The sequence below is a fragment of the Liolophura sinensis genome, chromosome 7 (assembly GCF_032854445.1).
Source record: "Liolophura sinensis isolate JHLJ2023 chromosome 7, CUHK_Ljap_v2, whole genome shotgun sequence".
Lineage (NCBI taxonomy): Eukaryota > Metazoa > Mollusca > Polyplacophora > Chitonida > Chitonidae > Liolophura > Liolophura sinensis.
In genome coordinates, this window is record NC_088301.1 from 10,569,838 (window position 1) to 10,593,059 (window position 23,222).

The 23,222-nt window shown below is 40.2% G+C and overlaps 1 protein-coding gene across 1 annotated transcript in view; it reads right to left on the reverse strand.

Annotated features, from left to right (window-relative positions):
* Positions 1–1,667: 1,667 nt before the first annotated feature.
* Positions 1,668–23,222, reverse strand: part of LOC135470004 (palmitoyltransferase ZDHHC21-like) — a 49,576-nt gene continuing 28,021 nt past the window's right edge. Inside the window, exons 8-9 of the mRNA XM_064748685.1 lie at positions 6,204–6,275; positions 1,668–1,716 (exon numbers count right to left, since the gene is read on the reverse strand). Of these exons, the coding sequence (XP_064604755.1) occupies positions 6,221–6,275 (55 nt within the window). The 3' untranslated portion in view covers positions 1,668–1,716; positions 6,204–6,220. The remainder of the gene's footprint in view (positions 1,717–6,203; positions 6,276–23,222) is intronic.

Consider the following 23,222-nt stretch of genomic DNA (forward strand, 5'->3'; position numbering starts at 1 on the left):
AGGTTGTCTTTTAATGTGTTTTTTTTATGCCTTTTGTGCATAGCAAGGCGGCTTGCTGTCTCCCTTGGTCCGTTATTCCTATGTAGAGCATTAATAAATTTGCCAGTATGTCCCTACATCAGCCAATAAATCATTCAACCAAATTATCAGTCTATAAGAAACCAATCATTAAAATTACTTATACGTATGTAGATGTAAATCTGCCGTTTGCGACCTGCTTCCAGACACTGTGCATGTGAAGTTAAAACGATTGAGGCTGGTTGCTTGCCAAAACCCAGCTTTAGCTGATAGCGCTGTATTAGAGTCTATAACAACAATCGCTTGTCGTCTTCAAAAACAAACTGATTTACACGAGGTTGTATTTCAGTGGACTGAGGACGGCTTGACAGCGCAATCTTCGCTCAAAGTGGCAGCTGAACATCCGCTGGGGGCTCATTTGCTCAAGTGTCTCCATGAGACACTTTTAGTGGAAATAGAAAAGTGAATAGCCGAGTACTGCTTAACGGCTTCCTGCCTTAAAGAGTCTCGTTGAACTTTGGCTACAAATTATACACCGATATTCGGAAGCCCCCATGTCCCAATTTTAGATGACCAGCCTTGTGGAATAGGGAGGGGGAACTTGTGAACATAGTGCATGGGTAAGGGGATAGATGCGAATTAACCTTCACGTGTATTAAAGTTATCAAGCCGTCGATCGTTTACTTCAATCATCTATAAATAATAAATAGTACAATGCATTGGGCAATCAATTCAGTCAGTGTTTTGAAACTTCGAACTTTCCTTACACGAACTGTATACATGTGAATATAAAAGCGGGCAAGAGTTTCTGAGGTATGTTTTCACGGATGCATCAAGTCAAGTTGAGAAGATGAGGCATTTTTTAAATTTTTATGCCACATATGTGAAAACGACATAGATGGAGTTAATAATCAGAATTCTTGTAGTGAAACGTATGGTGTCCTGCAGTATATTTGAACAGATTATGGCAAACAACCTAAAATAGAATTAATAAGTCCAAACAAATCAATAAATACGCTGTAAAAAAGAACAATAGCCGACAAATAAATAAATAGATAAACAAAATGATGAAATATATACACTACATAAGTATACAGTATCATAGAATTGATCAGTTATAGCAAATAATGAATGAATCTATTTGCGCATTGGTTGAAACAACGGTTATAATAAAGATAGGCGTACAGTATTTTTTCATTTTTTAAAATCAAACACTGGCTAGGGGAAAACTTAGGAAAATACTGATAAATCGTTTGAAGTTTATGTCATAATTCTTGAAATAAATTAGACTTTAGTACTATTCGTCATCTCGAAAATATATTGATGTATATCCCCAGTTTATGTTTAGGCAAGAACTTAAAGCGTACGTGAATGAAGTTCACCCAATTACGTATGACTCTAGAGTGAAGGCGTATGCGTACTAAAAAAGTACGTGCTTGCACTCTCACACTTAATTAATTTTTGACTTGTTATTCACCATGCTATTACATAAATACACTTAATTTGGTGAGAAATGAAGGTGCGGAGCCTTGTGTTCGCTGTTGTCTTTCACAAACGTGAAGTGGTCTGCATCTTATCCCTTAACTGGGAATTTCACCCGATGTGAGTCTGTGACCTCACTGGCCAGGACAATTTGTTGAGAAGAACTCCTAAGTTACATGAGCCAGCAAGGACCCAGTTAACAAAGGTGCCATAGCTCTGTGTGAAAAAGATTGTGGATATCCATGTTTAAAGTTTAAATTTTTTAAATTTTAAATTCCGTATGTATTATAGAAAAAACCCTTCATGAAGGTTTCATTAAGCAGTTCATTTGCATTTGTAAATACCTTTGCTAATATTCGTATATATAAGTATTATTTGTAGCAGATGATACCATTTTGCCCCTATTCCGACATCCCGTCTGTGACAATTAAACTATTATTTGGCAGGTACAACTGGTTTACTCATTACTTTGAAGGCCATAAAATTGACCGCCATCGTTAAGCCTCAAATAGATAATTAAATAAGGAAATAAATACAAAATCCCACCCTCAACGTGAATTGTTTCAAAAAATAAAAAAAGAAAAGAAAAAAATAAAGAGTTTATCTGCACGACATGCAATTTTTGCATTATAGCGTCATATCGCCTTACATACATTTCAGGGCAGGTCTTCCTTTATTTATCTTATTTATTTATTTATTTATTTATTTATTTCATAGGTATTTTACGCCCTACTCAAGAATATTTTACTTATACAAAGGCGGCCAGCACCATGTTGGGAGGAAATCGGGGAGAGCCCAGGGGAAAACCACACCTATCGGTAGGTTGCTGGAAGATCCTCTCACGTACGGCCGGAGAGGAAGCCAGCTGGACTTAACTCACAGCGACAGTATTGGTGAGAGGCTCCTGGGTCATTGCGCCACGCTGGCATGCTAAACAACCTCGGTCACGGAGGCCCCGACCAGGTCTTACTAGATGCCTCTATAATATGTTGCAAACAGTTTTGTTTTAAATTTAACTTGAACAACATGGGTCTTCATACGGTGACCGGGAATTAGCAGTAATGTTCAGGTGAATGCATTAAAATGTGTCATCATGTTAAAGTATAGAATCACGCACAGCCTAATTCAGGGTACATGACGTTTCAAAGTGGATCTTCAGTCGACTATACAGTATTACGTCGAACGACCTATGATGTAAATTATCAGGATAAAAATGATAAATTGTTTTTTCTCTCTCGCCTTTTTATTCAATGACAGCACCCTGTCATTTAAAGACAATAAAAAAAGTCAGAATATTAGTTATCATAAAATAAGGAACAGAAACCCATTCAGTGATGAAGTTGGTTGCTCTTCTCAACATATAGTGTCACGACAATGTACAATTCACCATGCGCTTCGTTACTTGGAAGAGTACGTATAAACAGCCACATGTTGCTTGACAGCCACGTGTTGTGTACTTTAAGAGTATAGTAAAGTAGCATTTTAAGGGACATTCCATAATTGCAAATAACCCTCATCAATTTTTTATTTGTAAACAACCTGCTCAAGGCCTTTTGCATACTTGGCCATGCTTTGCAAACTGCAAGTTGACTGTATAGAGCTAACTCTATAACAATATGGAGCCCTTGGTTGTTTAACGATAGACAATTACCGGAGTGGACATCATCTCTCTTAATCTGCTGGTCAGTTTGGACAAAACGGTCAGCGCTAGTCGTAGCTTGTTCTGACAAGACTTTCTCATTTCTGTAATTACCAATAACCGTGTTATTGGCCCAGGCAAGTGGCTGGCTCATTTCATTTTGGCATGTCTCGTGTTGACCGCGGATCTGGTCAGTGTTATAAGACAAACCGAGCGGGATATATACGGGAATAGAATTACAACCGACAATACCCATAAACCTTATCGGCTCAACTCTACACGCAGTTAATGTACTCCGATATCGTAATAATACCGGGCTAAGCCGGGCTAACTAATGTCAGTCGTATATCCCTCAGTCCCAGTCATTGTAAGAGGCACGACCCTCGGTCCATCTCACAGTCTTTACTAAACACTCTCCGAATCTCTACCGTTCGCGACAGCTGCCAATCAGCTTATTAAGCAAAATTAATCTCATACGTTATAGTAACACTGATGGATTATCGATAATCAGAAGAATAATAATGCAGATTATGTAAATATTATACCGTATACAGACATGAATCGAACTTATCAAAACAGCCGTGAATTATATCAGCCGTTTTAATTGGTAAATTAAAACTTCTTTATAGATCGTGTCAAATTTTAGCTAAGAAAAGTTCATGTATGCTTGTGTACAGTTTTACAATCCCCATGGCCATAGATTCTCAAAGGTTTTAAGGCCTATTATTTTTGCTACTTTTCATGCATGCTGTCATTAATTAAGGACTACTACTTTTCCAATTTCCATGCCTGATGTCTCTAAGACTTACTCTACTTTTGCTACTTTTCATGCATGCTGTCATTAATTAAGGACTACTACTTTTCCAATTTCCATGCCTGATGTCTCTAAGACTTACTCTACTTTTGCTACTTTTCATGCATGCTGTCATTAATTAAGGACTACTACTTTTCCAATTTCCATGCCTGATGTCTCTAAGACTTACTCTACTTTTGCTACTTTTCATGCGTGCTGTCATTAATTAAGGACTACTACTTTTCCAATTTCCATGCCTGATGTCTCTAAGACTTACTCTACTTTTGCTACTTTTCATGCATGCTGTCACTAAGACATACTACTTTTGTTACTTTACATCCACGCTGTCATTAAGACATTAAGTGCTACTCTTGCTTCTTTTTTATGCATTGTGTCAATAAGAGGTACTACATGTAGTTTTGGACAATCAGTAAACGTCCTGGACAGGACGTTTGTTGATTCGCTCTCTCATTGTTCGTGATGCCTTGGAGACAATAAGCCGTTCACGGTATTCGTGCATAAGTGCCGTTCCTCCAGTATGATGTCACACACACAAAAAAAAATATTCCAAGCTTTTGGAAATGGCATTTTTGTTGTTAATACAAAGCTTCTACTTTTACCCTGCATGCATACCTGTTTCTCAGATTTGCAAACTGTGTATATCTTTCGTTGCTTTCGTATCAGGGTGACCTAAATTTTCACTACGATTTTGTGTGATGAAGTATTGTTTTTGCTTTATTAGTTGTATTTTTGCGATGAGTTAACTTTAAAGCTCTCATTATTGTGGGGTCAAGAAGCTGTACCACCAAACTTGTACTTACACTCTTAACGAATGCATCACAAGAAGTACTTCTATTTTGGAAAAAAGTACTTTTGTGCAAATGCAAAATTTCTGACACAAACTCTAGACTGGAAAAAAACATGCTCTACATATTAGAGTACGTGTACCTCGAATTTCTCCATTCTTTGTACAATTGCTCACGAAGATTTAATGGACAGAATGTCATCAGAGTGGTCCGTCGTAAAGAGAATATAATATAAACGTCTTCACACTAAGTTTCTTAAATTTTACAATGAGTACATTTCTCATGTACGAAGTCAGGAGACCCGGGATCAAACCTAAGTCGGTTTATACCAAAGATTTTAAAAACGTTAGTTGTTGCTGCCTCGCTTGGCACTCTGCACCGAGAAATTATAGCAAGGAAACAGGACTGGTTGACCCGGTGTCAGTATAACGTGACTGTGTGGAATGTCATGTCTGTTGTTTTCGGAAGGATACTTCATGCATGAAATGCCAGCAGCACTTTGGCGGCTATGGATTCGCCTTGCTACAACAAAACACAGTATATGTACACTCGTCTTATGACTCCTGAAACATTGTTAACTACGACGTAAATACATACATACATACATACGTACATACGTACGTACATACATACATACATACATACATACATACATACATACATGCATACAGACAGACAGACAGACAGACAGACAGACATACATACATACATGCATACAGACAGACAGACAGACAGACAGACAGACAGACAGACAGACAGACAGACAGACAGACAGACAGACAGACAGACAGACAGGCAGACATACATACATACATACATACATCCATACATGTATTTCTCTTGTAAGTAAATATGGACAGAGTGTCCATAATCTCTGGCACTCTGTAATTGTGTCTAATAGCACCAGGGACAAGCGACTGTATATTCATCGTCCTGATCGCAGGTTTCTGACAGACCTTTCCGCGGCCGGAGAGGAAGCCTGCATGAGCTGGACTTGAACTCACAGCGGCCGCATTGGCCCACAGTAAGAGCAATGGTCAGTCTGCACAGCACTATATTATATAATATCTATATATACACAATATTTTGTTGTATTATACGGCAGAGAGAAGTCTTGTAAATACTACAAATACAATACTAAGGCAAACATAGTACATTTACAAAGACTGCTGTGCAAATACATGCTGTAGGTTTATACCTGAGGGGCTCAGTTGGTTAACGCGCTAGCATAACGTAATGACCCAGGAACCTCTCACTAATTCGGTCGCTGTGAGTTCAAGTCCAGTTCCTCTCCGGCCGTACGTGGGAAGGTTTTTCAGAAACCTGCGGATGGTCGTGGGTTTCTCCCGGGCTCTGCCCGGTTTCCACCCACCATAATGCTGACCACCGTCGTATAAGTGAAATATTCCTGAGTACGGCGTAAATCACCAATAAATAAATAAATAAAATTATACCACTGACTTACCATCGAATTATGAGCACTCATTTTAGCAGTAACTGTTGCTGTATATAGGCTCCATTTGATCGATGCTTGTACCTGCAGAGCAATTGAAAAAAGCAAAACAAAGAGCAACAACATGAGACTGCAAGCTGAATTTTACTGATAAAAAATTAGTTGTTTTTACAATGTATACGGAGGAACTTTCTAGCTTCTGGCATCTAGCTTCTAGCTTCACTATACCCGAGTTGTGTGTAAAAGTGGGGCGGGGGTGATTAGCAGGCTGACCCAGAGATTCCAGGAGGGGAGACTTAACAGTTTAGCTTAAAGAGGCAATAGGATGTCCAAGATTACAGGCTATATACCTAAGACTGCCTTTGTCTATCGCCACAGCTCTCTGGTGTGAGTGGTTAAGTATCGACTTCCAACCAGGACTTTTCGGCTATCTGACCCCAGCAATGAGATTTAACCAATGAAATCTAACCAAATCCAACCATGTTGGTGAGGGGTTGCTGCCTTCAAAAATGTTGACGAATCCAGAATGGTGACTGATTTATCGAACGAGTTTGATTGTTTATCTTTGTTTTTGTTTATGTATTTTTATTGTTGTTGAACACTAAACTCACGCATTTTTCACCATTACGATGGCGGTCGCTTTTATGGATGGAGGAAACTGGACGCGGGTTTACCCTTGTAACAAACGCCTTAGAGTCCCTTGAATTAAGTTGATGCTTGTTGCTGAGGAAAGTTTGTTGATTTATCACTGGAGAAAAAAAAATAATAAAAGAGTCCAGTGAAGTACTTGCTGGTTTGCCTATAGCAAAAGAGGAGCCGCCTCGCCGGAGGTGGTCAACGTGCCAGGGTGCGGCAATGACCCAGGAGCTCTCACCAATGCGGTTGCCGTGAGTTCTAGTCCAATTCATGCTAGCTACCTCTCCGTGGAAAGATTTCCTAGCAGCCTGGGAATGATCGTGGGTTTCCTCCCACCATAATGCTGGCCACCGTATAAGAGAAACATTCTTGAGTACGGCGTCAAACACCAATCAAATAAATAAGATAAATACATGCAAAGAAGGGCTTCTGAATCACTTGAGCTAGGTTTGTTAATGCAATAGCCTTAAAACATGTCAAGCAGTGGAAATAATATAGTTGTTAACGTGGTGATGTAATCTTTCAATAATGTTGGAAGTGCCGTTGATCCGCAAGCATTGTTGAAAGTGTCGTTGATCAACAAGCATTATTAAACTGATTACCCACTGTTTATATAGTTTGTGGTTAATTATTAGCAACTGAATTAAGGCTTGCTTATCCATGTTTGATAAAATCTATGTATGAGTCAAATCGATTTTTCGGCTTATCTTTGATTCAAAAGAATTAAAGCGCCATTTGGGTGTTGCTTTCGCTTACAGAATGAGCTTTAAGCAGCATTCAACAAATAAGATACCCAAATTTAGGAAACACAGATTTCTTCAATATTGAAAATATATGTCATCCATGTTTGCGCTACATTTCTTCAAACTGTCACCCCGACTGAAATTTGTTTACAGTCACATCTTAAGTGACCCATCAATTCTAGTATATCCGCGGTATAGTCACGTGCTTGTATGAAATCAAAGCCACTCTGACAACACTGCAGTGTGTACCATTCGTGAAGATTTGTCAAAATTTATGTAGATCACAGCTGATCGCACCTGCACAACAACATCTCCGACCACTCCAACCACCTGCGACCATTTCGACAACTCCGACCACGTCGACCACCTCACGATCATTGGCGATATCTTCAGATTCATCAAGATCTCCCAAAGACTTATCGTACGATGTGACAGGGCCCTTTAATACCGTAAATGACTAAGTAGGACTACTTACTTTTTGCCTATATAAAGCTGTCACTTCTTCACTGCTTATATACAAGTTTTGGATGCATTTATCTTCGTTTTCTCCCAGAGAATGACGTATAAAATTTTATATATTGTCTTTTATGAATACTATCAAATGCTTGTAATCCTGAATTAACCCATTTTTTTTTTTGAGACGACTTGCTTCAAATTTTTATGGTCAGTTAATTCCCAATATGAAAAAGCGCTCCTTTTTCAGCTGTTAGGCGTTAAATCTTTTCTTCCTCGTTTATATCGCACGCACACGTATTCGACTGGCTAATTCTAATGCATCTATATAAGTGAAGAAATGGTCTGGTTTCTCAGCATGCAATAATGGACTAAACCCATTACTCTCATCATTTCCGGTGAGATTTCTTCCGGGTATTCAATGTCTTCTATGTATAACAAATAAGACACCGCTTTCACAGTGAATAACCCTAAATGACAAAAAACGAACAACAGAATGAGTAATACTAAGAGATATATCAGTATTTCTTTCAGGCATTCATCTTTCATTTAACGCCAAACGCACTGTATAAGCCTTTCACTCGTGATACCTTAAAAACGATAAATAAAACCATTCGGATTTGGCACAAAAGAGTAACCAAGCAAGCCCTAGGACTTCTTGAAACGACCCGTAAAATGTCAATTTAATAACAATCAGGCAGTGAGATATTTGTATCAGACACGGCTTCAATACCGACGTAGCCCAAACCTAAATCTTAAAATCAGCGAACTTGATACATTCCCCGCTGAGCGAGCGCTCAGTATGAAAGGCGATAGGTCAAGAACGATCAAATTAAAATCATACCCTGAGCCTACATGCATCAAGAACTGTAGTGGTTGTCCCCCTGTTAGTAGAGCCTATACTGTGACTGGATGGGGTGTCATGTCTGCACGGTGTCTTCGGCTTGACTGGATGGGGTGTCATGTCTGCAAGGTATCTACGGCTTGACTGGATGGGGTGTCATGTCTGCATGGTGTTTTCGGCTTTACTGGATGGAGTGTCTTCGGCTTGACTGGATGGGGTGTCATGTCTGCATGGTGTCTTCGGCTTGACTGGATGGGGTGTCATGTCTGCATGGTATCTTCGGCTTAACTGATGAGGTGTCATGTCTGCACGGTGTCTTCGGCTTGACTGGATGAGGTGTCATGTCTGCATGGTGTCTACGGCTTGACGATTCAATGATGAAGTGCTATAAACATGTCGTTGTTGGCATGCTAGGAGACGACAAGTTGAAAATTCTTTTATCGCCGATCTAATATCGTCCATAATTTTGTACCTGTCTGTCTAATATTGTTGAATTCATCCTACAGAGAGTGGTACTGCAAAGGGGTACTGGAGAGGGGTACTGGAGAGTGGCACTGGAGGAACATTTTGTGAAAGAGTACAGACTAAGCTGCAATCGGAAGCCGAAAACGCCCCATCAACACTTCCACGGCATGGATACCTTAATGCTGGAAAGAATTGCATGCCTATTTAAAACATTAAACATTTACGCATTAGCGTTGTCTTTATGGATTTTTTCCCACCGAAACCACTTCATGCCTCATTTCACAGTCTGGTATATGATTCACTTCGAAGATAATTCTATGCCTCATTTAGTGGAATAGTCCGTGTTGTTTTGTGGTTGGGAATGTACAATCGCTGATGCCTTTCCTGGTTCCGGTATCGCTCCACCCAACGTTATGTACGGAGTTGTTGAGAACATTATATACAACAGAGGTAAAGCTAATTTTAAAACCAGTTTAATTCTTTTAATTCTGTAGATTTGTTGGTGTATAAAGGTGAGGAATTGCCTTGTATTTTATTATTACAGAGGATTTTGAATTGCCCACGTATGACAGTTATACTGGAGTACTGAGTATCGCTGTTCTAGTCCGTGATATTATCGCTTCATTATGGTCGATAAGGTATTCGTCAACTAAGGTGGTGATGTCGCCTGCTTTATGTGGAACCTTGATGAAACTTGATGGCCTAAGCTATCTTGTATATGGCTCACTCTTGCTTTCGTGATAATGTATTGTTGGCAAACAATGCTCGTGCATTTCAGTAGAACAATGGTTAGTCCAGTTTGGACTCGAGTCGCCATTACACCCCAAATGGTACCCCACTAGTCTGATTTGATGTGATTACACATATTTAAACATCGATAAAATAAATTTATTGTTTCTAGGTGCTCGGTGTTTCAAAGGTCTTTCCGTTGATCAGAGACAGGCCTACACGGCTATAAAGATAATAATATATAGGTGTAGCCAAACCATCCAGATAGTGTACAGGTAGACTATATATGTGGAAGCTGTTGGAATTTCTTGAAAACACTTGGTGCGCGGAAATTAAAAGCTTTATGCCTGATGTTTGTTTTGCAGCCGAGCGGCAAAATTCCTGCAACACGTGGTTGCTATTTCGGCGCTCACCTACTTCTCAGATCTCTCCAGTCGGTGGCAGCATGGACGCGTGCGTGCTTCAGTGCTGTAGTATGGTGTACTGTGTTGGTGATGAGGAGGAGGGGATGAGGGGGTGAGAGGGCTGAGGGGGGAGGGGATGCGGTCCGCAGACAGACATTCACCCGGGCAGCCATTCCAGACAAATGAGTCAGCGTGCAGACTGAGGTCAGGCCAATGCAAATCCTTCCTCGGTTAGTACGATTTCGGCACAGCACCGTTCCCCAGCGCCGAGCTGTGAGAAGAACACGTCAGCGATTAGACGGCGGGAAAACAAACCTGACGGCGAGGCCAGACTTGGCCGACAATTTCCCTGATCGATGTGAGTAGGTAATTGGTGGTCAAATGGAAGACTATAATATATCGGTGCGCGTGCCTGCGGCGAGGTCCGTACACCAGTATCGATCACACGGGATGGTATATACCACCCAGACTTATTGACAACTTTCCTCCAAAACATACTAAACTACTTTTCAGACAGTTCTCTTTTCTCACGATCGAATTCTTTCTAGAAAAGTGGTTAGCCCAGAAAAAAAGTTTCTCGTCTGTAAACTGTGACCATTTCACCCTTCTGTCCCGCGCATCTCCGCCTTCGGAGAATATAGCAACCTCACTCTGATCCCATCCGTGATATATATATAATTATTCATTTTAAATGAAGGGCCTAAGTGCACCGGCTATCGGAAGTGGAAAATGATTCAAATGGCGTTAAATGCAAGAGAAATCTACAATTATACGTGGAAGAAACAGTCGCAAAAAACTAAAAGCTAAGTACCTAATTTTGGGCTTCATTATGCAAATGGGCATAAAAGATAAAACTAAAAAAATAGTACAAGACTAATATACACAAAAAAGTTGTATACATCAAAGGCCCCGAATCCGCTACTACCCATTGATCGGAATGTACAATATATTCTGTACCCAAGCAGCCTCACAGCAAATGGACACTGAAGTAATTTTGACTAGGCCTACATGCTGATATCACGTAAAGCACAAATAGTAGAAACCCGAAAATCACGTCGGAGTGGAGTGGGTTTTTGACCTGTGTGTTACAGGCTACATTATTCTGTAGTTGGATTTACGTGTTACTGAAAGTTTAAAAAAAGTATTTGATTTCTTGTTTCAAACCATGCATTTCGAATAATCTCTCACCGACAACTTATCAACTATAGAACGGTTTACGATGCCGATACTGATTTCAATCATTCGCCTATAGAACATTGCATCTTCCAACATCATTTATTTATTTATGTATTTGAATGATGCTTTACGCCGCCCTCAAAAATGGAGGCAGCCAGCAATATGGTGGGAAGAAACCGGGCACGATCATCCGCAGGCTGCTGTCTGGCCTTCCCACATAGGCCGGAGAGGAAGCCAGCTTGAGCTGAACTTGAGCTCACATCGACCGCATTGGTGTTGGTCTCTTGGGTCATTGCGCCGCGCTGGCGGGCTATAGACTTCATGGAGGCCTCCACCAACATCACAGAAAACTTCCAATTACTTCTCTTTGCATGAATCCGTCTGAATATCGCACTTATTGTACTTTCTTAAATTCTTTGGTGGTTTTGTGTTGAACGTAGTTTTGGAAATTGACCTTCCGATTATTGACATGCAGCGTCCTTTTTGATTGTCGGCTGGATTTATGCGAATGTCTGTCTTGATGCCAAGTTTTTAGTTTTATGACAAATTTTAACCTGCGGAATGTCGTGGGTTTCCCCCGGGTTCTACCTGGTTTCCACTCATCATAACATTGGCGGCCGTCATGAAAGTGAAATATTCTTGAGTACGGCGTAAAACATCAATCAAATAAATAAATAAATATTGCACGCTCAGTTAACTATCATCACGAAGGCCCCAAGGTGGAGCGGGGCCGTGGTTTTCAGGTTCTTCCCCTTCAATCTCTATAGGACACACGAGTTGCGGGTTTAAAACCCGCAGATTTCCCGGCGACTCTCGCTACTTGCGGAGCCTTGCTGAAGCTCGTAAGGCGGTTTGCGCAATCTATAACACTTACTGAAGAGCACCTGTTTTGCACAAATGTGATGATCATATCACTCATATGAGATTGTTTGTTGGTGGTTCGCCCAGGGCATCCCAGTCTCTTTCAAGAAGAAAACTGAGTGAACATTTTTTTAGCAATTTGGCATAAGTAAAACAAAGAAATCAAACAATAAAATCGTTGGAATCTAGACTGCACTCTCAAAGCTGGGATTGAACTCACTCCTCGTGTACCTCATATGTCAAGTCGCACATCTTACAACCAAGTCACTTCCCAGTTCGCAGTCATTAATTATAGTACACTTTTTCGAAACACGTCAAACATCTGAGTTAGGCATACCATGAATTTGAGTAGTGAATTGTATATACTATACAGCTAATGTCGTGGCTGACGCCTTTCATCGGCTTGTGCCATTTTTACTCTGCGAATCAATAACTAAATAAACAAATAACTAAAACGTGAATAAATAAATAAATAAATATTATCTTTCATGCGCATGTACCATAATGGCCAGTGTTCTATGGAATGGATGATTATGGCGTGTTTCATAGAACGAAATTGATTTTTTTTACACAATCATCGTATTGTGATAATATTAAATAGAGATGTTTTTTATTTTTTAATGGAAAACGTATGTGGAATCTGTAGAATTATATTTTAAGAAACGCTCATGAGATACCAGTGGCGCCATCGCGTTGCTGTATTTATAATTATTTTAATGGGTTTATACGCCACTAGGCTGCACGCTGGACCTCAGGTATAATGGAAGACAATGTACATGTTTTGTGGAGCGATATTGTTCATAGAACACAGGATACGAGTTCGAATCCACACAGCTCCCATTAAATTCCAAAACACAAACTATCGCTTTGTGTCAAGGCGTTAGTCAGACACTGGACGAGATGGTACGATGCGGAGCAACGAGCTGTGCATGGTTCGACTACAAGTCACACCAACCCTGGGTTAGAAGCCAGAAAAGAAATGTCATTGTTGTTGTAGAATGTCATCAGCTTGAAAGAGACATCTTATGATACTACTTGTTAATTGCTGACTGCCTCTTGATTCCTGAAGAATGGTTTAGTAACATCGAATTAATCTGTGAAATTAAACAGAAAGCCTATTGCCTAGGTGATACTATAAGATGTATTCAGTGTTGCAGCATATTAGCTATCATTGCAACAGATTATTCTGTTAAGTATGGCACATATATTTTTCTGTATTAGTCTATATTTTATCATTGCAACAGATTATTCTGTTAAGTATAGCACACATATTCTTCTGTATTATACTATATTTTATCCTTGCAACAGATTATCCTGTTAAGTAGCGCACATATATTCTTTAATTCAGCATAAACGTTTTATTAGACTACAGCAGGCTGTTATGTTGAATATGACAACGTTTAATGCTTACATTTTATCATTACAGACAACAGACTTTCTGCTGAAATCAACAGGTTATGTATTGGGGAGGGGGGGGGGGCAGTGGGGTTGTACACATGCATGCTGTCCGTGTAATTTGGCGCGGTTTTCATTCTGGTCTTGTGTAAGACCTTCTGCTTTTGTATATAAATGTAACCTTTGTAAGAAAATATTTTGCATGGTGTATTATATACATGTATAATATGTAGTTTCTGTATAGCCCTAGGTGTTACACGTAAGTTTTCAAAAGATCGTTTTGGCTACTTACTTAAGATCAAACCATCACCGTTTAGATTATCTCTTCATGTAAACCCCAATAGCCTATATTGCTTTTTTTTTAAAAATACATTTATTTCCTTGAAAAAAAAATCAAAAATTATAGACTCATGTCTGAATGAAGCTTTGCTTGACTGATGTAAACGTAACGTCGAATCCATTTATATATTGTACGGAAACCGGCCCAAACCACCTGAATTTGGCATGTAACTGACAAACTTTCTTACACATGTAAAGGTGACGCACATGTTTTCACCTCTACATTCAGCGAGATCAAGATCAATGTCCCAATCATGGTGGAAGGAAACGTACTACAACAAATTTCATGCCACCATGCATACTGTGCTCCAAAACTGGAAGAGACAAAGGAATTTTGAATGTTTGAGGCCGGGATTGAACCACCAGCAATATTTAACCGCGTGGTCAATAATATCTGGGGTAATTGTTCATTCAGAAATATATTTTATCTCAGAGAGAAAAGTTTTTAACTGGCTGAAGTGTTCACGAAGTTGGAGGATAATAATGGCTTTCTCCGAGGGTCGACTAGTTCTGGGTTCAAATCCAACTCAGCGTGCGGATGGTCGTGAGTTTTCACCGGGCTCTGCTCGGTACCCTCTAGCATAATGTTGGCCGCCGTCAATCATCAAAAATGATGACATCAATCATAAAAAAACATCAGTCAAATAAATAAATAAATAATAAATAAATAAATAAATAAATCAAATCGAGCTTAGCTGGTTGAGCTGTCCGTTTATGCCAAGGTGTTTGCTCGTTTCCTATCACGTTTCCCTCTGGTTTCGTCCGGTTTCCTTGATCAATAACCCTCCTCGTCGGCATGCATATAAAAGTGAAGTGTTATTATTCGGTTGGAAAACGGCAACAATTCCGTCTCCTTCCCACTGTCCGTGTAAAATGACTAGGCCTAAAGTGCCATATAACTGTTCATTTTGTTCTGACTTCTTGACAAATCAGTGAAAACTATTCAGCTTTCAGTATACGTTTTGCATATGCGTTTTGTCTGGTATTACATATACGAGGGAAGGTTGAAAAGAGTATCTGTCAGACATGGTGATGTATCTCTTTCAGTCACTGAAGTACACAGTAATGATCCTAATTGCTTTACCTTTTACCTTTGCACCGGTTTTGCATTCAAATCCGACTTCAGTCCAGTTGTGGTCGTTGGGCGAAAAAAGCTAATGTACTAGAACGTGTACATGTATAATGTTCTGTACATGTATAATGTTCTGTACATGTATAATGTTCTGTACATGTATAATGTTCTGTACAGTTCAAGGTAGGCTTATCGGTATATTTTGCAAAGGTTTTTATATTCAGCTTAACAATACTTTGGATATTGAACAAAGTTGCTATTTAAACAGTGTTTAATCGTACATGTTTGTTAATTAATTTAATGTATGTATATATCTTTGGAGATTTATGTCGTGCCAATTTTTCAGTCATATGGCGAAGAGGAGTTATTAGGTTTGTGTACATATATTGTGTCGTCACTGAAGTGTCATGCCGAAGACACCAGACATGACATCCCACCCAGTTGCAATATACTGACACTGGACCAACCAGTCCTGTTTCCTTGCTCCAACCTCCAGTACTGAAAGTTAAGCAAGGTAGCAACAAGTGCAACTATTAAAGTCTGGTATGACCAAACTTTCGAGCCGGCCTGTTATTTACTTTCGAAATACAGTGTACGTAAATTATACATTTAATTGACTTATTTATTGAACTTTGAAACAGAAGTAGGAAGTGTGTTACAAATACGCCAAAATTGTGATCCCTGTATGTAGTCAAAGCTGAAGACAACCTTTAAGTCACTCGGTCTTCATGTGAGAGGTTCTGTAATAATTGTTCGAGTATATATTACAGCCAAAGTTGCGTATCAATACATGGATTACATTTATTTGTTTCTATTTGTTTTAGTGATCATTTTGAGATCATCACGATTCAGAATGGTCTAAATAGGCCAACATATTTATATTTTCACAAGTATTAAATTAATACCTCGAATTATTGATCTGAAGGGACAGAAAGTGTCAAATAATACCGCGAGGTCAAGGTTAGAACCGACCAAGTGTCAAATGGTGCCTCGGTTACCTCCTTGACCGAGGTGGTTGGCGTGTCAGCGCGACGCAATGACCCAGTATCCTCTCACCACTGCGGTCGATGTGAGTTCAAGTCCACCTCATGCTTGCCTTATTTCCAGTCTTACGTGGGAAGGTCTGACAGCAACCTGCGGATGGTTGTGGGCTCTGTCCCGTTTCCTCCAACCATAATAATGACCGCTGTCGTATAAGTGAAATATCCTTGAATTAGGCTAAAACACTAATCAAATAAGAGGCTGGAGGGGTGATATAATCCCTCAATTTCCTGGTTCGCAAGGCCTAAAATGTCACATAATGTCTCTAGTTCCTGGTAAAGTGAGACCAAACGTGTCAAATAAAACCCGAAGTTTATGGTTCCACAGACCGGGTGTCATAAAATGCCTCGTGCCTCATCAGAATGGACTAAAAATATCAAATTATGCCTCTATTTCCTGGCCCGGAAGACCGATAGTGTCAGATAATGCATCGACTTATTGGCCCGAAAGAAACGAAATTGTCAAATATGTCCCCTGGAGTTCATGGACTGAAGGGACAGGGAACCAAGGACACTATTTCACTTTCAAAGCGTAATCTACAGAAAGCAAAACGGTCCATCCGGCCACCTTTTTTAATTTCAACAGGATTTTAAAGTATTAAAAACATATTAATTACCCCTCCCATGTTTGCTGGTTCACTCAGATGTGGATGGTTATCCCGTATACATGCGATTAGCACTTCATTGTCGTGACAAATCAAGATGAAATTCTCGCAGAGACAGTTACCAATACAAGAGCTCAATCATCGCTTCATAACAATGCTTGGCTCTATGGATTGTCTCCAGAAAATTGAAATTTGGCTCTTGAAATTTGAATAGTCTATATATCCAGGACATACCAGGAAGGTATCCGATTAGCCTACATTAAAACCACCGAGGTGCCATATATGCGTGTATTATCTGTTTAGTACGTTGAGATGGTTCATCTTTTACGCGAGTCAGCTGGACTCGATCCCAAGTCGGACTGTGCGAAACTGTTTAAAACCTGGCGATTTCGTACGGTACTTCATCGCGTAATAAACTACACTGGTGCTCAGCATAAAAGGTTTGGACATGTACCATAGAGTAAACCAGGTGTCAACACATAACTAATGCAACTACGGTGACATCATGTCTGATTTCCTCGGCATGGCATTTTAGTGAACCAGCACTATAAGCAACCACACTCCGTTCATCTTATGTTGAGCTCCAAGCGAGGTAGTACCGGAATTAACACTGTTGAAGTCTTAGGTATAATTCTATTCGAGACTTAACCCCGGACCTACCGCTTACGAGGCAAACGATCCACCTCTGCTATAAAGGCGCGCCGTATTATAGTGTGATCGATATATATAGCGCTCAAGGTGACGGTAAACGGGACAAACAGGTAAAAGAGTCTAAACCAAAGATTAAGTAAGAGTTGCCAGTACATCTGGGAGAGATTTTAAGCTTTGGAAATCTAGGTCTGAAAACACGTGTTAGTAGTTTAAATGCTTTTTTGTGTGTGAAGTATCCAGACGGGCATTGGCCGTGTGTCGGGAGAAGATCTGAGACTCTACTTGAGGGCAAGGCCCAAGAGTATCTTACGGCAGAGAGGTTGTGTGTTTGGGAGTGGGGGGGGGGGGGGGGGCGGGGTGGAGGGGGCGTGGAGGAGAACATGGAGCACGTTTCAAGTACAGTGAAAAACTCATAAAAAAAACAATGAAACTAAACAAAGATATATAAATAAAAAAAATACGTTGATCGTTATCCTGGCTTCTTCCAGGATGCTTAGTGGTACTGTCACGTGGTTACAGTATTCAGTTGTAAGCCGCTTTCGCCACATGCGTGACCGAGAGCTTTTGTAAGGATGAGGCCGTTACAACTGGAGGATGAGCTCTGGGACACGTGGAACCTGCGTCACGTGCGAGAGCACTTTCTAAGTGCACATGGGAGGGGCAATGATAAGACACAGAACCGTGTAGTGCCTATAACATCAAAACCAGCAATCCCATCACTCCTCACATCTGGTCAGCCAGATCCCCACAATACCAGCCTGGCCACTTGAAATTTCGTACCAAAAGTATAATCTTCAAACTAATTAACGTTTTTCCTCCACAACCTTATAACAGATTTTATCATATTATCAGGCCCACCTGCAGTATACTTGTGATGCTTTAATGTACCTGTTTGATTATAAACGTGCTTTCTTGTGCAGTCAATTATCCAGTTTCCTTTGGCCAAAACAGCATGTACGCCTAGTTTGTATTCACAAATCACAAAATACGAAAGATATTAATCTGTACGGAATCAGGCGAATAAGATAGGAATTTCTCGGATGCTTAAAACAAGTAATTGCCTCTTTTCCGGCTTTGAAAGTTAATAAGGGATGCGGAATTTTCTAAAAAGATGACATCATAGCAATACACTGTTGAACAGCGTCTGTAACCCGCGTCTGTGTCGACTCCTCTCCTATGTCACACCACTATATATACTCAGTCCAGGTCAGTGATTTATGAGATTTATTCCAGCACATTTCCAGCACATTTCCCACATAAAACATAAATATCGCTCTTCACCATGCGACTCTCGTCGTTTTGAGTATATATAGTATCGCGAATCGACACCTGTGCTTACGTGTGTTTTGTCTCTTCGTCTGAATAGTTTATACCATGTTTTGGAATCGCTAATTATTTCACTGGGACTCATGAATGTTTCAAATTAATGGCGGTGAATTCACCCACGCTTAATTTCCTCAGTGCCTTAGTGACATTAAATCTTTATCACATAAACTGTTGACCTGATTTACCTCTTTGTACTATCCACAGGAAAGGCTCTAAACTGTGGAACAGTTTATTCTCAAACCTCAAATCTATTAAGTCAATGTAACTGTTTAAGTCAATTATTCAAATGTCTGTATTTGAAAATTGCGCCATTCTTATTTAATGCCTGTCTTACTCGATAGTGCAAGTTAATACTGTTGACAGTGTGGTACACTGTAATATTATTCCCGCTTTTATATTATAATATTAATGTCTACACCGGTCCATTACTGGTTTTTTGCTCAAAGTTAAAAAGGTTTCACATGATATTCACCGGACTGTTTTGTTACATTTTTTTCACATCAGCCATAAATGGGATTGAACAAGGCTCATGGGTTTTTTTTTCCCACCTATTGTGTTTGTCGTTCGTGGGAAGATCTGTCAGCAACCTGCGGATGGTCGTGGGTCTCCCCAGGGCTCTGCCCGGTTCCCTCTCACCATAATACTGGCCGCCGTCGTATAAGTGAAATATTCTTCAGTACGGCGCAAAACAGCAATCAAATAAATAAATATTGTGTTTGTATATATTATTGTGAACAAAATCTTTTTTATGGTGAATAAATGAAATGAAATGAGTGACAACAAGCAGTTCAAGCCGCTGGTGCATGTGGACATTTACACAGTCCAAAACTATTTGCCATCCACCAATATGGTATGCATATTTGTACGTCACACGTGGGAAAGTTCGTCACTGACTTGCCAGAGGTCGGTGGTTTACTCTTTCTCCACCTATATAAGACCACTACCTCATAAGTGAAAACTCCATGAGTATGGCATTAAACAACAAAAGGTGATAGCTCTCAGGTCTAATGGGTGTGGAGAAGTGAAGAGATCATAGAAATGACATCGCTCTTATCTCAGTGCCTGATAAACGTCTTGCATAAGTTAAATGAAAAGAAAACAAGTCATATGACTTGAGTTAGTTAGGAAGAGGGGTGGGAACAGACCCATATGGCCACAGCAATTTTTTTTCTAATTTGTTTGGTAACTGTAAATCAACTTCTATTTTGGAATTCTTACGAGTCCATCAGACGCGCCCTAGCGACTGGAAACCCCATGTCACGTCACTCGTGCCTTACCCACATGTAGTTAAAAGGCAAAGCAGGTTCAGGTGCCATCCACAATAATCGGAACCTGCTGCGTTTTGGGGTTATAGAGAAAACTCTGTTCTGATTGATCGGAATTGATAACATGTTTATTGGCGCTTTCGATTTTCTCAGCGTCACCTGCGATCTCAGTTCTGCAACATCATAAAGACAAAAAGTTATGCTTTTTAAACTTCAAACATCTGAATTACTTCAGCAATATTACCGAACCACAAATATAATCTAATAACATATCTCCCATCCAGACAGACTTATATGAGGTGTGTTGCTCGTTCACCATAGCGTGTGTGAGACGTACATACTAGTTTAGCTTTTACTGGTACTTTGTCCAGTTTTGTCATCAATCATCATTAATTCCGGACAAGTGGGCATAAATGCTGCGAAACACTTCCGCGAAAACCGGACATGGTAGCATACTGTTTCCAACCCAGACGTTTGCCCAATTGCCTAATGTTGCTGAATTGTAATCGGTTTTGCTGATATAGCAATTAGCGGTGATTACGGACAGGGTTCCGCGGCAGTCCAGGGGACAGGTCTGTGATCTTCGTACGTGACCTTATTTCGTAATCCACTCAGCGAAATGGCTAACTCCCACCTTTCAAACCTTCATCTAAAAGGTCATTCCGGCCACCGGCCTTCTATTATGCGGCGGGTCAGCAAAACAGGCTGTCCAAAAACTCGAGGAGAAACTTTCATTGCAAGATGATAATGTAATTAAGTATAACTTGTTGCTGGCAAAGTGAGCGGAATGTTGGACAAGATGGAGAGGCGTTTATGTCCATGCTGTTCACTGACAGCAGAAAGTCATAGCCGATTTTTTAATAAGGGGATATAGTATTACAGTCTTGTCTAAAGCTGTCCAGAAGGATCCCTCTATGATAATACCAGTGATGGAGTGATTGCAATTTGTCAGCCGTCACTATCTGCGGCCGTGCTTGCTGGTTTGGTTTGTTGGCTAGCGGCCTGGTCAGCTTCCTAAACCAAGCCCAGCAGTGGAAGACAGACCCATAAACGTCAGCCTCCCCCACCCCCCACGTCCCCGTCCCCTGGCTAACCGCTGGGGTTAATCACCGTGATTACATTAGACCCCTTAATCGATGCCGTCTACCCTCGACCATGTGCAGACATAACCGCTGTCCCGTGCCAAGTACCAACACGCAAATTTCTTCGGACAAAGTTTGAATCAACATCAGCGTAACTTAGCCTGATAAAGTATGGGACCACGTGTAGAGCGTATTCGGTAAAAATCGGAGGAGGTTCGGCTGTAGTCGTAACTCGGTAAAGCATCGGCGATCGGCAGTTACGCACTATGGTTCTTTTTGAAAATGTGTCGCGGACTACAACATTATACGTGAGCTTTGCTATAAACATAATAAACTTTCACAGAATTACTGTCACGTCTTTGGTAATCTTTAGTTTATAACTTCTGTAACATGAACCCAAAACTGAAAAAGCAAGATGTGTGGATAGAGGAAACCAGAGTGTCCAGTGTAAACCACTGACCATCGCCCAGTACCTGACAAACCGCTTAAAGCCGCAGCTGAAAAATCGATAGCTGGATTCCAAATGGCGACCTGAAAATGGCCTGATATTCGCAGCGAGTCAGTGCTTAACCATCTCAGCCAGGTCCATATTATCAAACGTCTTAAGACTTAAAACAACGCTACAATTACATATTAAACTTTGTACACCGATTCTTTTTTGCAGAACAACGTACAACCCACAATTTGAGTTCTTTCCTGTCCTTATTTTGGCTTTCTAAACCCATTCTTAGTCTTAAATTGTTTGACAAATATGAGCTTTAATATGCATCTGTGCCACAACCTTAACAATCGGAGCCGTGTCCTTAAATTGGCGTACATGGTAATCAGCCAAAAGGTCGACGCTTCTTTGAACTTCATTACGTATGCTATATGGTGTTTTCATTCGATTATGTTCCAGAATTGATAAGATCTTCAAGAATCTCAGTAGTGTATTACACGCTTGGCGTAGCCTTGTCAGTAATGCATCATCAAACTTCGATGTCGACTGTAAGTATATGTATACCTAAGTAAGCTTATCGAATGACTCAGGCTAAACCAGCTGGTATTCGCTTTTGCACCCAACAGATCTGTTTAATGTAAGGTACACACTGGCTACAACAATACCTACAATCCGTGGGTCTTAATATCCAAAACGTGCACAGACATTATTTTATGTATCTATCATGGTTATGTCACTGAAATTAGATGTAGTAACAAACGTCGAAAGAAATACCGAACTCTTGATATTGGAACAGCGCGACTGAACATAGGAAAACGAGGCAACTGAAGACAGCAAATCCGCATATATAAAGATAGGAATACTGTACACCTGAGCTGAGAGAAAAATTGTACACCTGACTATTGGAAACCTCACATCTGAGGATAAAAACATGCACACCTGAATAAACGAAAATCGCACACCTGAAGATAGGAAAACTGCATACTTCACGATACAGGAAAACTGCACACTTAAATATAGGAAAATCACAGAACTGAATATAGGAAAATCGCGCAACTGAAGACTGGAAAAGCGCACACCTGAAGATAAGAAAACCGAACTCCTGAATATAGGAAAATCGCAAACCTGAAAATAAAAAAAATAAAAAACAAACTCCTGAATATAGGAAAACCGCACACCTCAAGATAAAAAACCGCACTCCTGAATATCGGAAAACCGCACGCCTAAAGATAAGAAAACCGCCCACGTTGGTAATAGCACCGCTGATTGATGAAATGTGAACATCAGTTTTCCAATGGCCATAAGTCATACAGTTCAATATAACATTGCTAGGTAATTATTAAGATACTGTTGTTCTCATTCTTCTTGAATGAAGAGGATGAATAAATGTGTCAAGCATTTTCTAAAGACTTTCACCATGCGAATACGAATAGGTTCCGATCTGGTTTAGCGCAGAGTATAACCAAGTATGGCCTGCATGTTTTGTTTTCTGTTAAATCGTCACCT